The sequence below is a fragment of the Microcebus murinus genome, chromosome 6, assembly GCF_040939455.1.
Source record: "Microcebus murinus isolate Inina chromosome 6, M.murinus_Inina_mat1.0, whole genome shotgun sequence".
NCBI lineage: Eukaryota > Metazoa > Chordata > Mammalia > Primates > Cheirogaleidae > Microcebus > Microcebus murinus.
The window spans coordinates 63,186,001-63,198,947 of record NC_134109.1 but is presented as its reverse complement, the minus strand read 5'-3'; the positions used below and the strand labels follow the sequence as shown (position 1 = coordinate 63,198,947).

At 33.0% G+C, this 12,947-nt stretch overlaps 1 protein-coding gene across 1 annotated transcript in view; it reads left to right on the top strand.

Annotated features, from left to right (window-relative positions):
- SCFD1 (sec1 family domain containing 1) overlaps positions 1-12,947 on the top strand; it is a 101,859-nt gene that overhangs the window by 62,438 nt on the left and 26,474 nt on the right. Inside the window, exons 15-18 of the mRNA XM_012773470.3 lie at positions 514-610; positions 5,320-5,390; positions 7,355-7,434; positions 11,455-11,517. Of these exons, the coding sequence (XP_012628924.1) occupies positions 514-610; positions 5,320-5,390; positions 7,355-7,434; positions 11,455-11,517 (311 nt within the window). The remainder of the gene's footprint in view (positions 1-513; positions 611-5,319; positions 5,391-7,354; positions 7,435-11,454; positions 11,518-12,947) is intronic.

Below are 12,947 nucleotides of genomic sequence, written 5' to 3'. Positions count from 1 at the left end.
ACCTTAAAATCTGTACCCCCATAATATGCCAAAATAAAAAAAATAATTAAAACTTAAAAAAAAAAAAACATGGAAAATAATTTAATTAGGGTAACTTTCTATTCAGTTAAGGTAAATATATACAGATTTGCACACTAAAAAAGTAAACATCACATGGCCACCTGGCAGTAATTTGCATGGAGTACAATATGATTTATATGCTAGCTACTAATTAATATAATAATTGACAATTGTGTTTTTTATCTTTGCTAATATATTTATGGCATGCAGAGTTAATTCTGAATTTATAAGTCAAATATGGTAAATAAAATAGTTAATCTCTTGGTGGGCTTTTTTTTTTTTTACATGAAATGTATGATCAAAAGTAGGAAACTTTAAATTCTATTAAGAAATGAACATTTGTTGTTTTTTTTTTTTAATTGATCATAGAACATGGAAACTTGTAAGCTGAGAGACCCTTAGTACATTTTTGTTGCTTTAATGTTTTCTCATCAAATATTTATATTGAAACAGACAAGAAAACTGGATGTATATTTTGAATATGAAGAAAAAATAATGAGCAAAACTACTCTGGATAAATCTCTTCTAGATATAATATCAGACCCTGATGGTATGTACCATAAATTTGAGATTGATGTAAGTTCCATATGTGATGAATCTAGCATTTCTGAGTAAACTTTGAATAGAATTACTGTCTTTCTGACTATCAGTGTTAGTAATGAGATAATTAAATGAGCTATTTTCTGTTGAAAATGTAACACAGCAGTTCCTAAGGTGTAAAAATGATTTGCATTTTATTTCATTGAACTGTTCTTTGATAATATTTAAGTGCTTTTTATATTCATTTGTTTAAAATTATATATCTGAAGCTTAATTTCTGCTAGTTCCAGGAAGATTTGAAGGTATAACATTCAAAACAAGTGTCTATAAGTGATACACTATCTAATTACTTTGGTTTACTACCAAAGAGTTTCTTTAAAAAGCATATTTAAAACTGAATTCTATTTTACATGGTTAGAGAGTTTACTTTTAAAGGAACTCTGTATTCTATCTCTTTATATTTATATTTTATCTAAATATTTGTATGTTAGAGTTTCTTAAGATATAACTATACTTACAAAATCTAATTATCACTTCTAATTATAATGATTATGGGACCTACATAGAGTCTTAGTGTCTAAAATTCTTTAAACTTTAGAGACCTGTTGATCTTTTCAGAATAGCTTTAAATTCAAATCTCAACTTTTTCCAAAATGAATGAAAAGCCTAGGATCATTTGCATATAAGCCATTGAAGCCGAGTGATGATGGTTTTTCAGTTATAGTTTTGGTATGAATTTTAGACTTTATTCCAAATTGGAAAATAATTTAAAGGTTCTGTTTTATAATTAAGAATTTCATTCATAAAAACTTCTGAGGAATCATAAATATTGTTCATAGTTTTAAAAAGCAACATAGCATTTTGAATGTATATGCATTTTCAATGAATGAAATGTAAAAGGTTATTTATAAGTCCATCACTTCTGAGCTATTCCTTGTTATTTATAATAAGTTTTGAGTAAAATTGAAACAGATAGGTGTGTTGATATAAAGATAATCAGAGCCTTTCTTTTTTCCTTTCTCAATTGATTTCTTCCTGAATACATTAAATAGGGTAGAGCAAGGTAGGCATTTGTGCAAACAAGCAATCGGATACCGCATTAGTCCTGAACAAGAAGTTGTGACCTGAGCAGAATGACAGAGGCATGTACACATGAGTTAGAGGGAAGGTTGGTAATCTGGCATTAGATATCAAAGTTCAGGAGAGGTGAGCAGAGTATCCACATGTGGGAGCAATCTAGCTAGGAGTGTAAAAGCTCTAGCAATTTCAGGAAGGTGCCCCACATAGGAGCAACCTATAATGGGCCTACGTGGGGTGAGAAGTATGTCTTGGTATGTGGGCGGGTCTATTGTAGGGTATCAGGACCAAAGTGAAGTAAGAAAGTCATCCATACTGGCAAGGGGATGGCAACAGAAATGGAATATTTGTTATACACAGGAGACTGGATAAATCAGTAAATATGTTAGATAATATAAATGGAGCCAGATTTTCCATTATCAAGAGAAGGAAGTTATAAATATAGAACGGGAAAGAATTAGAATGAACCCATAGTTTTGGGTTGGAATTAGAGGTATTGGTGTAAACTTAGTGTTCCCACTATATATTTATGTCAGATATAGGAATAAATATAGATAGTGTGTATGTTTGTGCGTCCTCTTGTGTATGTACTCATTCCCTAGTTGTGCCAACTGAGAGGTCCTGAGAGCAGCAATAACCTGCTAGTAAAGACCATTTCCACTAGGACTCCTTGGAGAAGTGGCTGATTGATTCCAGAGCTGGGGAAGGGAAAGAAAGTACAAAATGAGTCTGGAACATGTCAAAAGAATCCAGAAGTCAGCTCAAAAAGGCTCCAGATCATGATAATTTGAACATCAGAATAAGTAATGATAATAACAGATTATAACCCACTGAATGAAATAGGAAGCCATGAGTCCATACAGACATAATAAAGTAATAAATTGAAATTTTATGGGATATTTACAGTTTCAGAGAACCTCCCCACAAAATACTTATAAAGAGAGAAAAAGTAATTTTGTAATGGAGAAGCCTGTTTAATATTACTATCTTATTAGGTAATCATAGTATACATCATCAGTAATGAGACATACTGAAATAATGGTATACCACCCAGTAGGATTTAATGAAAAAAACACAGCATCACTTTTTGATATTCTTGCCAAAGATGTATAACCTAGGTCTGTTATGAGGAAAAATCAGACAAAAATTAATTGTGTGATATTCTAGAAAAAAACTAGCCTATAATCTTTAAAACAATCAAGGCCATGCAAGTCAAGAAATGTCTGGAGGAACTGTTTTATATAGAAGGAGACTTAAAAAGGCATGACAACTGTATGTAACACATAGTTCTAAAATTGATCCTTTTGCCATAAAAGACATTATCAAGACAATTGATAAAACTCAAAATGGGACCTGAGGATTAAAAGGTAATGCATGTATCGTGTAGTAAGTTACTACTTCAGTGTAGTAACATATCAGTGTTAATTTCCTGAGTTTGATAATTGTTATATTGAGGTTATATTGGAGAATGTCTTTGACATTTGAGGGTGGTGGAACAGCAGGTCAGAACTTACTATCAAATTGTTCAGGAGGAAAAACGCTCCATACTATACTTGAAATTTTTCTCTAAGATACATCAGATTACTCAATGAGGGAATTTTGACTTTAAAATAGCAGTCACAGGAGAGATTTAAGTGTGACAAGAGGTTCCAGAGTATGGCTACAGGCTCCAGAGTAATTACAGTTGTGAAGGGCCTGTTTTTATAAATTCAGTTTGGTTCCCCTGTGGTTATATCATTATAAACTAGTAAAATTTATGAGCATCAGAATAAGTTTTGATGCTCACCAACCCTTCCCATCAGATGACTCTTTAAAACCTTAGCAGATGTTCTAGGACATTTATTAACTCTATAGTAACTATAAAATGTTTCACCGTGCGGGATAATAGGAACTGTTCCTTCTTTAAACAAAAGAAAGAACTTCTTTTCTACTATTAGAAAGGATATGCTAAGGATATTAAAAACAACACACAGGCCTCTAAAACTCTGAATGAGGGTAGGGCAAGCCACATTACACTTTTTCTCTTTGTCCTCTAGCTTCTTGGTCACAGTTGCAGCAATAGTTGCAGGAAGTGCAAGATGGGGCAGGGTAACTAAAGCCAAAGCTTTCTGGCTAGAGCACCAAAAAGGGAAGGCCAAGGGAATGGGAAAGTGCCAGGGAGATTGTGGAGAGGAAGGAACTTAGGAAAGCAACCTTATAAAGTTGTTTATGAATTACTGGACTCACCCCTGAACTGCACATGCAGGAAACTAAACAGCATTTCAAAGACTAAGACGTGAAAAACTAGACTACCTCCCAGTTCCTAGACTGGCCACTGGTTGATGGGACAAGTCCCAATAGCACTGCAAAAGATTTTGAAAATAAAATCAATGATGAAAGCACAATACCCAGAAGTCTGGTGGAAACGTCAGCATGCACCCAGCCCAGCTAAGTGCCTGTTAAAACAAATATCAGCATTTGCCTAGTATTTAATAGGCCCTGAGTGTCATAACCTAATATTCAAAATGTCCTGGATATTTATTTATAGACATGAGAACTTTGGAAAACCTATTATTGATCTCTACTTTACCATTCTTTGTCATATTCAGGGAGTAAAGATAATTTGAGAATGAGTGTCTGGATTCCAAATCATACTTTTAAAAATCAGTGGTTCATCAGTCATTATGTTTTTTAAAAAAATCTAGTTTTTATTCCATAATAAAATGTAACAATTCTGCATTTTTGCATCTTAGAACACACTCTGGAGTGAGAGTGAATATTGTTATTTGCTGAGACCAGTGCTTTGTCACATTTCTACTAAAATGTACCCAATAGAATATGGGAGAATAAATGATTTTCTCTGATCAGTCTTGGGCTTTGGGGTAATAAGAGTAGTAGCTCACAGTACTGCAAGCAAGAAATTTCTTTGAAATCTTATGTTTTGTTCTAAAATTTAAGGCAAATAAATTCTACTGCATAACATAACACTGCTTATTTTAGTATAAAAGTTTGGAATCCCAAACTTTATAATAATATAATACTCTTCGGAAATATGTATAATCTAAGTCCTCAGTTTGAGAAGAATGACTTTAGGCTTCAGCTAGATGATTTTGTTTAGCCAGCAAAGTTTCATAACCCAGTGACCATACAACTAGTTTCCCAGTTGTCCTTTTGTAATTGCTCCTAGTGCCCCTTTGCCATCTCAAAAGTATCCTGTTTTATTAATAGAATTGTATGATTACCCTGCCTATATCCATTCTTTTTTGGGGGGGGGGGGGACAGGAGAGCTTTATTTTCTATGAAAAACAATCTGCAAATTGGGGAGTCATAGCCTTCAGTACAAGTGAAAGTGCTGTCTGATGTATTTGTTCTTTTCATTTTGAGTTTATATCTAATAAGTCTCAACAATATAGATGGTTTGGAAGAGACAATAGAGATGCTTCTGTAATCACAGCCCTCTAATCCCACATTTAATCTTTTTCTATAGCTGTATTTTACATGGTTATAATTATAATGCCTATCACTTTAACTCAGTTAAATCAAGAACCATATTTTGTCATATTTATATATGCCTTGACCTTTAATGTACTTGTAAGTGTTGACTGTAATACATAATAACCACAGTCATCAAAGTCTTGTTTATATCTGTTTTCACCTATGTAGCAGGAACTCCAGAAGATAAAATGAGGCTGTTTCTTATCTATTATATAAGCACACAGCAAGCACCTTCTGAGGTACGTCTTCTATTCAGTTATTGGGAGGAAGGGAGTTTGCTTGTTTACAGAGTACTACAGTTAGAATTTTAAAAATAGAAGTCAAGTCACTATGGCTAAATATCTACTTCATTCCTTTCTTCAAAAGAAAAACAATTTGTTAAGGCTGGTTCTATTTACTGCTGAGTTTTATGGCAATATTTATCATGACCAGGGGAAGCTATCCACTCATGAAACATCTGACTACTTTTAAGTTGCTAGAATACGAACTGAATTCAAGTGGCCAAAATTTCTATTTTTGGAAAATAACTATTCTAAACTAAATTACCCAGGTTTGCTATGCTTTTTGAAATGTTGATCTTGTTTTAAAACTAATGTCCAATGTAGAACTGTCATATAGTGTCTATTCTGTTAAGGAAAGTGATGATTTTTGTGTCAGACTTTTTGCAGGATTGACTCTTTCCTTTTTTTAATTTTGTTTTTTTTTTAATAATTTTTTTTTCCCAAAAATCTTTTGCATGAAGGTAGGTTGACTCTTTCTAATGGTAACTCAGTGTAGTTTTACTGGATGAGCAACAAGCATAGGAACCTCAGAGATGGCATCTAAAATGATATAGCTGTTCTAGGCGCCTTTCCTTTGCAAAGTTTTTATTGGTTAAAAATATTTGGCATATTAAAATAGCAAACTAAACCCAGTATTTGCCATTCTCCTTTACCTTGGGAATACAAATCTTGACTTTTACTTTAATTCAGTAAGAAAGTGTGGTTTTCTTTTTAGAAGTATCACATTAATGGGGGGTTACCTATATCTTAGGGGATTCTAACAGCCTAATTATATTTTCTTGATATATGATTTTAAAACTTAATTCAGTATTCCCTTAATTTGACCAGATTATTTTATTTTCATTTGGTTTTGGTAAGGATTATATCTTTTAATAAATTTAAGTGATCATTAAGAGGCTTGAAGCAAATTATGACCACTAATGACAGATTAAAAGCCCTAAAAATGGAAAGTAGTGAAAGTCTTGGGTTTGTTTTGGTCTTAAAGTTTCTCCCTTTTAAAATTTGTATAGTGAAGCCACTATGATGATAGGCTCCTTTAACTTAACACAAATTCAACTTGACTTACTCATTAGCAAATAAAAAGAGTAAGAAAGTGAAAAAACAGCCAATTTAAAAAACATAGGACACCTGTTGTTCAGTTAATGGAATCTAGAATAAATGACATGGGAAACCTGAATCTGTAGTTCTCCTCAGTCAGTGTTATTCCCCTTGTATTTTGTTTTGTTTTGGTTTTTTTTTTGAGACAGAGTCTCACTTTGTTGCCCAAGCTAGAGTGAGTGCCATGGCATCAGCCTAGCTCACAGCAACCTCAAACTCCTGAGCTTGCTCAAGCAATCCTCCTGCCTCATCCTCCCGAGTAGCTGAGACTACAGGCATGCACCACCATGCCCCGCTAATTTTTCCTGTATATATTAGTTGGCCAATTAATTTCTTTCTATTTATAGTAGAGACAGGATCTCACTCTTGCTCAGGCTGGTTTCAAACTCCTGACCTCGTGAGCAATCCTCCCGCCTCGGCCTCCCAGAATGCTAGAATTACAGGCGTGAGCCACTGCGCCTGGCCTCCCTTGTTTCTGGTTTTGAAATATTCTTGATCAAGCCATATCATTCATTTAGTACTTGTCCCAAGGAATGGCAGTCTGTTTCAGTAGTAGAAGAAAAGTTGACTCTGTTGGACTTACTGAGGGATGACAAAATATTGTACTTTATAGGTAACTTGGGAGTCTGTTAAAATTAATTTTCATTGTATGTGATTTTTGTCTCGGGGGCTCATTTGGGTACTCATTTAAGATGTGGCTCCACTGTACTTGGGTACCGAGAATTTAAACTCATGCTTTTGGTCTTTCTTATCAATTGACAACAAACAAAGTAATCTTTCATAAAAGGAAAGTTTTTTGTCATATAGTTCTTTTCTTATTTCAGGCTGATTTGGAGCAATATAAAAAGGCTTTAACTGATGCAGGATGCAACCTTAATCCCTTACAATATATCAAACAGTGGAAGTAAGTTTTATTCTCTTAATTCCTGTCATTTAAGAGAGTACAATTGAAATGTCATTCCCAAGAAAATGAGAATGCTAATGAGAAAACTGAGCAATGCATTGGTGGTTTTTTTGATACACAGTGACATAAATATTTCCTTATCTGGCCCACCCTAGCCACAATTTAAAATTATATGAAACAGTGATACCTTCTTTACTAGGCAAGCTCTATATTTTCTTACTGATAATGTGAGAATGTCAGAGACTGAAATGTTTTGCATCAAATGCCTCAGAAGCATTAAAAGGAAACTTAAATTTCACTAGAAATCAGAAAAATGCGGATTCATGTAATGCAAAAATTTAGAAAATATCATGCCAAGGATACAGGAAAATTAATTGGTACATTCATACTCTGCTATTATGAATATAAATTTTCACAATTTTTATGGATGATGCAAAAAGGTTTTTAAGCATAGCTTTGACCTAGTACTTCTTTTAAGGATTTATCACAAAAAACTAATTAGAGTTGTAAAATCTTAGATGCAGTTGTAATAATAAAATTTTGAAAACCAACCTAAATGTCCACAAGTAGGACTGGTAAATAAAATGTAGCATTTCCAAATAGAATCCAGTTGAGCCATTAAAAATCATGTTTTAGACGCTTACTTAATGACATTGGAAAATGTTCCTGTGATATTGTAAAGTCAATAGTTATACCACGTTCATTGATTTGTTTGATAAATATTTCTTAGTAGTGAACATACTAAGCAAGATTCCTACTGTCATTGAATTTACAATTTGTATTGAGGGAACAGTTAATAAATAAGCACATAGAAGAACAGAATAATGTTAAACAATGTTAAATGACATAAAGAAATAAAACTGAGTGATAAGATTTTAACTTGTTGGGAGTGATAGCTAAATTTGCTTAGATCAGGGAGAGCATCTGAGTAGGTCACATTTGAGACAAAATGTAGATGACATTTTTACCATATGATTCCTATTTATCCATCCATGTTTGTATGTGTGTGTGTATACACATATATAATTTAATTTCATCATTGAAATGACATATACCTAAATGTTAACAGTGAGTAACTCCAAGTAGTACAGTTTTTTTCCTTTTGGGTTCTTTTCTTTATTTTCCAAATTTTCTGCAATAAACATTACTTTCAAAATATTTTTTTAAAATAACTAATTTTTAAGACTACACAATTGAATATGCTTTCTGATAGCAAGAGATATATACCAAATTGTTAATAGGGACAATCTGGTGAGTTTATGAGTGCTTTTTATTATCCATACTTTTGGGCTTTTTAATTTCCTGTTATTTAACTGTGTTCTAGTAATAGGAAAAAAATACACAATAAACCTTTGTTTAAAAAGAAAAACTGGGCTGAGTGCAGTGGCTCACACCTATAATCCTAGCACTCTAGGATGCTGACTTGGGGGGATTGCTTGAGCTCAGGAATTCAAGACCAGCCTGAGCAAGAGGGAGAACCCTGTCTCTGGTAAAAGCAGAAAAAGTAGCTGAGCTCCGTGTGCACACCTGTAGTCTCAACTACTTTGGAGGCTGAGGCAGGAGGATTACTTGAGCCCAGAAGTTTGAGATTACAGCGAGCTATGATGATGCCACTACACTCTAGCCAGGGTAACAGATAGACAGTCTCGAAAAAAAGAAAAACTGAGAACTTTCTTTTTCAATTTTTATAATATGAGTTGAATTTCCTTCATCTGAATGCTTGGGACCAGAAGGGTTTCAGATTTCAGATTTTTTTGGATTTTGGAATATTTGCATATATATAATAAGATATCTTGAGGATGAGACCCAAGTCTGAACAGAATTCATTTATGTTTTATGTAACACATAGCCTGAAGGTAATTTTATACAATATTTTTAATAATTTAGTGCAGTTGGACTGGGACCTGTCACATGAGGTCAAGTATGGAATTTTCACTTGTGGCATTATGTTGGTGCTCAGTAAGTTTTGTATTTTGGAGCATTTCAGGTTTTCGGATTAGGGATGCTCACCCTATGTATACAGTTACACATTTGGCTGTGGCGTATGTCATTGTTTTTGGTTTTTTTCCTAACCACTAGATGATGTAGAACATTGTTCTTTTTATATTATGATTTATTTGGAACTCCTTATTTAATACTTGGAGATATAAGGGGAAAGACAGTTTGAGGCATTATTTTACATAGTCACAAAATATATAACCTATAATTTGTAACATCTTTTTCCAATTCTTAGTCATACCAGTTTATTGAAGAAAATATTAAAAAACTCAAAAGGTATAAAAAAATAAAAACTCACCTGTAATCTTACCATTCAGAGACTATAGGTAAACATTAGTATATATTCCAATCTGTGTGTATATTATAGATCATTTTTAACACCTGAAAATCATTGTTATATATGGTTTTGTATTCTAGTTTTTTATAACTTTTATCATGCCAGTTTTTCATTGTCTTTAGTTTCCAGTGGTAGTATTTACTGTTTGCATAATATTTAGCCATTTAGATGTGCTATTATTTATTTAACCTTTCATTTATAGTATCTAGAGAAAAATAACTTTTATTAAGGCAGAAATTCCAGTCCACTGCTGAAGACAGTTGATTCATGTCCTCCTTTCTGAATAAGATTGAATTTTTGTGTTTGGGATTTCTCTGATGGTATTGTCAGCAGATTTTGTCAAAATTGAAATTGAATACTTTTTAGCATTTCAAATAACACATCTCAGTAATTCCCAAATTCTTTTTTTATTCTCATAAAATTTTCTTTAGGTACTCTTTTTTAATTTACAATGCATTTGAAATAAGTACCATGAAAGAATATTGGTTGACATAAAATGTTTATGATATGCTACTAAAATGTGCTATAAAACAGTTATGTGCAATATGATGCTAATTTTGTTTTTTAAATCATATGTGTTATATAGACATATGTCCAAAGATTAGAAAAATTTATACACAAGCATCCTAACAGTGGTTACCTCAAAGTGATAGGATTCTTCCAGGAGCATTCTATGTTTTCTGGATTCTCACTAGTGAAAATATTCTCAGACGGAAAATATTTTTTAATACACATCTAAGTGCCATCTTTTTGCCCAGCCTTCTACAACCCTATAGTTTAAAGAGATTCTGGATGTTGAAAATAAATGACTCTATGCAATTAAGTATAATTTCCTGGCATAGAATATAATTAAAGAGGAAAATCATTGGGTAGTAGAATTAGAAGAGTATTGATAAAGAAAGTGGTTTTGAACTGTCTTAAAAGAAAATGTGCAATTTCTGTTGAAGAATATCTGAGTGTATACTCCCCAAATGACAGCATGAACAAAGGCATGTGTCTGAGAACATGAGTTTGGAATATGGGGAATAATAAAGAGACTGAATGTATCATTGCATCATTGTTCTTCTAAGTCATCAAGTCTCTACCTCAGTTCTTTTTTCTTAATGGTCAGATATTAAAAAGGAAAAGAAAAATCATATTTGAGAAACTAATGCATTTGTGTTTTTTTTAAGAATTTCAGGCTGGGCTCAGTGGCTCACGCCTGTAATCCTAGCACTCTGGGAGGCCAAGGCGGGAGGATTGGCCAAGGTCAGGAGTTCGAAACCAGCCTGAGCAAGAGCGAGACCCCATCTCTACTATAAATAGAAAGAAATTAATTGGCCAACTAACACATACACAAAAAAAAAATTAGCCAGGCATGATGGCACATGCCTGTAGTCCCAGCTACTTGGGAGGCTGAGGCAGGAGGATTGCTTGAGCCCAGGAGATTGAGGTTGCTGTGAGCTAGGCTGATACCATGGCACTTATTCTAGCCTGGGCAACAAAGTGAGACTCTGCCTCAAAAAAAAAAAAAAAATTTCAATGTTTCATTAATAATTGTAGTGTGGTTGAAAAATTATTTCTCTTTTCAGAAAAATGTCTGCATAATAGAAGTTAATAGATATTTTAATACTATAATACTGAGTGTTAGCTCTTATTAGAGGTTATTATTATCAGGTTTTAAATATAACCTTCCTTTTTCATAGGGCTTTTACCAAGATGGCCTCAGCTCCTGCCAACTATGGCAACACTACCACTAAGCCAATGGGGTAAGTATTTTTTATAATTCTGATTGGATCTTTGTACTCCAAACCTTAATTAGACTTTCATGCCTTAAAAACACATGTCTGATACTTAGAATGTAGAATGTTTTCATTATGATACACAATAGATGTACACAATACATAACATACCTTTGCCTTCCTTAGAGGGTTTAAGTTGTCATTTTTTCCAATTTTTAAAATTATTTTATCGATACATAATTGTATGTATTTATGGAATACAGTGTGATATTTCAGTACAAGTATAATGATTAAATCAGAGTAATTAGCATATCCATCACCTCAAACATTTATCATTTGTTTGTGTTAGGAACATTCAAATTTTAAAATGTGAGTTAACATCTTTTACATGGTATGAGCCAAAACTTAGATGACATTTTTTAAGTTTGATCCCTGTGTGTCCATTTATCCATCCATGTGTTTGTGTGTATAAGGATACACATATATACATTTAATTGCATAGCTGAAATGATATACACCTAAATGTTAATAGTGGGTAGCTCCAAGTGGTAAAATTTTCTTCCTTTGAAGTGCTTATTTTCCAAATTTTCTACAACAAACATTACCTTTGAAATAGTTTTTATTCATGTGCTTCTTTGTTCTTAAAACATTACAGTTTTATTTTCTGAAAATATATGAAGGTTAAAACTATTTGTATATCAATGTTGATAACTGATTTAGACTTGAAACTAGGCACTCACAACTTAGCTTCAATATAGATCTGAACATAGTGCTAAATGATAGGTAAGAAGGGCTCAGGGATAGGTATGAGTTCTTACTCCAGAGAATCTATGTGTGATTTTCAAAGAAACTGAACAAGGTAATTCTGGCTACTCTTTTCCATAACATACAAGTTTCAAATTCCTAGTTTATATCTTAGAGCTAGAACAAAAATACAAAGCCAGAGGAAAACAGGTTTATCCTACCTCACGTTGAGCAACTGGTATTAATGAAACAATTTCCAAAAACAAAAGTACCAGGCCTAAAGCAGGACCTTATAAATACTTGGCAAAATGCATCCAACTGGCTTCACCTTCAGACAATTCTGTGCAGGTTAGCACACCCCTTCAGAGTTGCCTGGTGCCAAGAATTGCCTCGGGGCCATTCATTCCAACAAAAATTACTTTCTCTTGTTTCTGTTAATGAAAGGATTTCCATCTTGTCCCATCTCTTCATTTCAGAGGGGAGTATGGGCAAGATAGGGAAAAGGAAAATATTTATGGAAAATTATTCCATGTATTTTAATGAAATATACTTTTCAGTTTCATGCCTTAAAAATCTTACTGAATAATAAAGCCTGTTAGATTTCTTATTATTTTGTAGTTGAGGATTTTAATAAATGTGTTATAAGGAAATCTTGTTTGATTTGAAGGCTATCTCTAGCCTTCTGATATTATAATGCAGGATTACTATTTTGT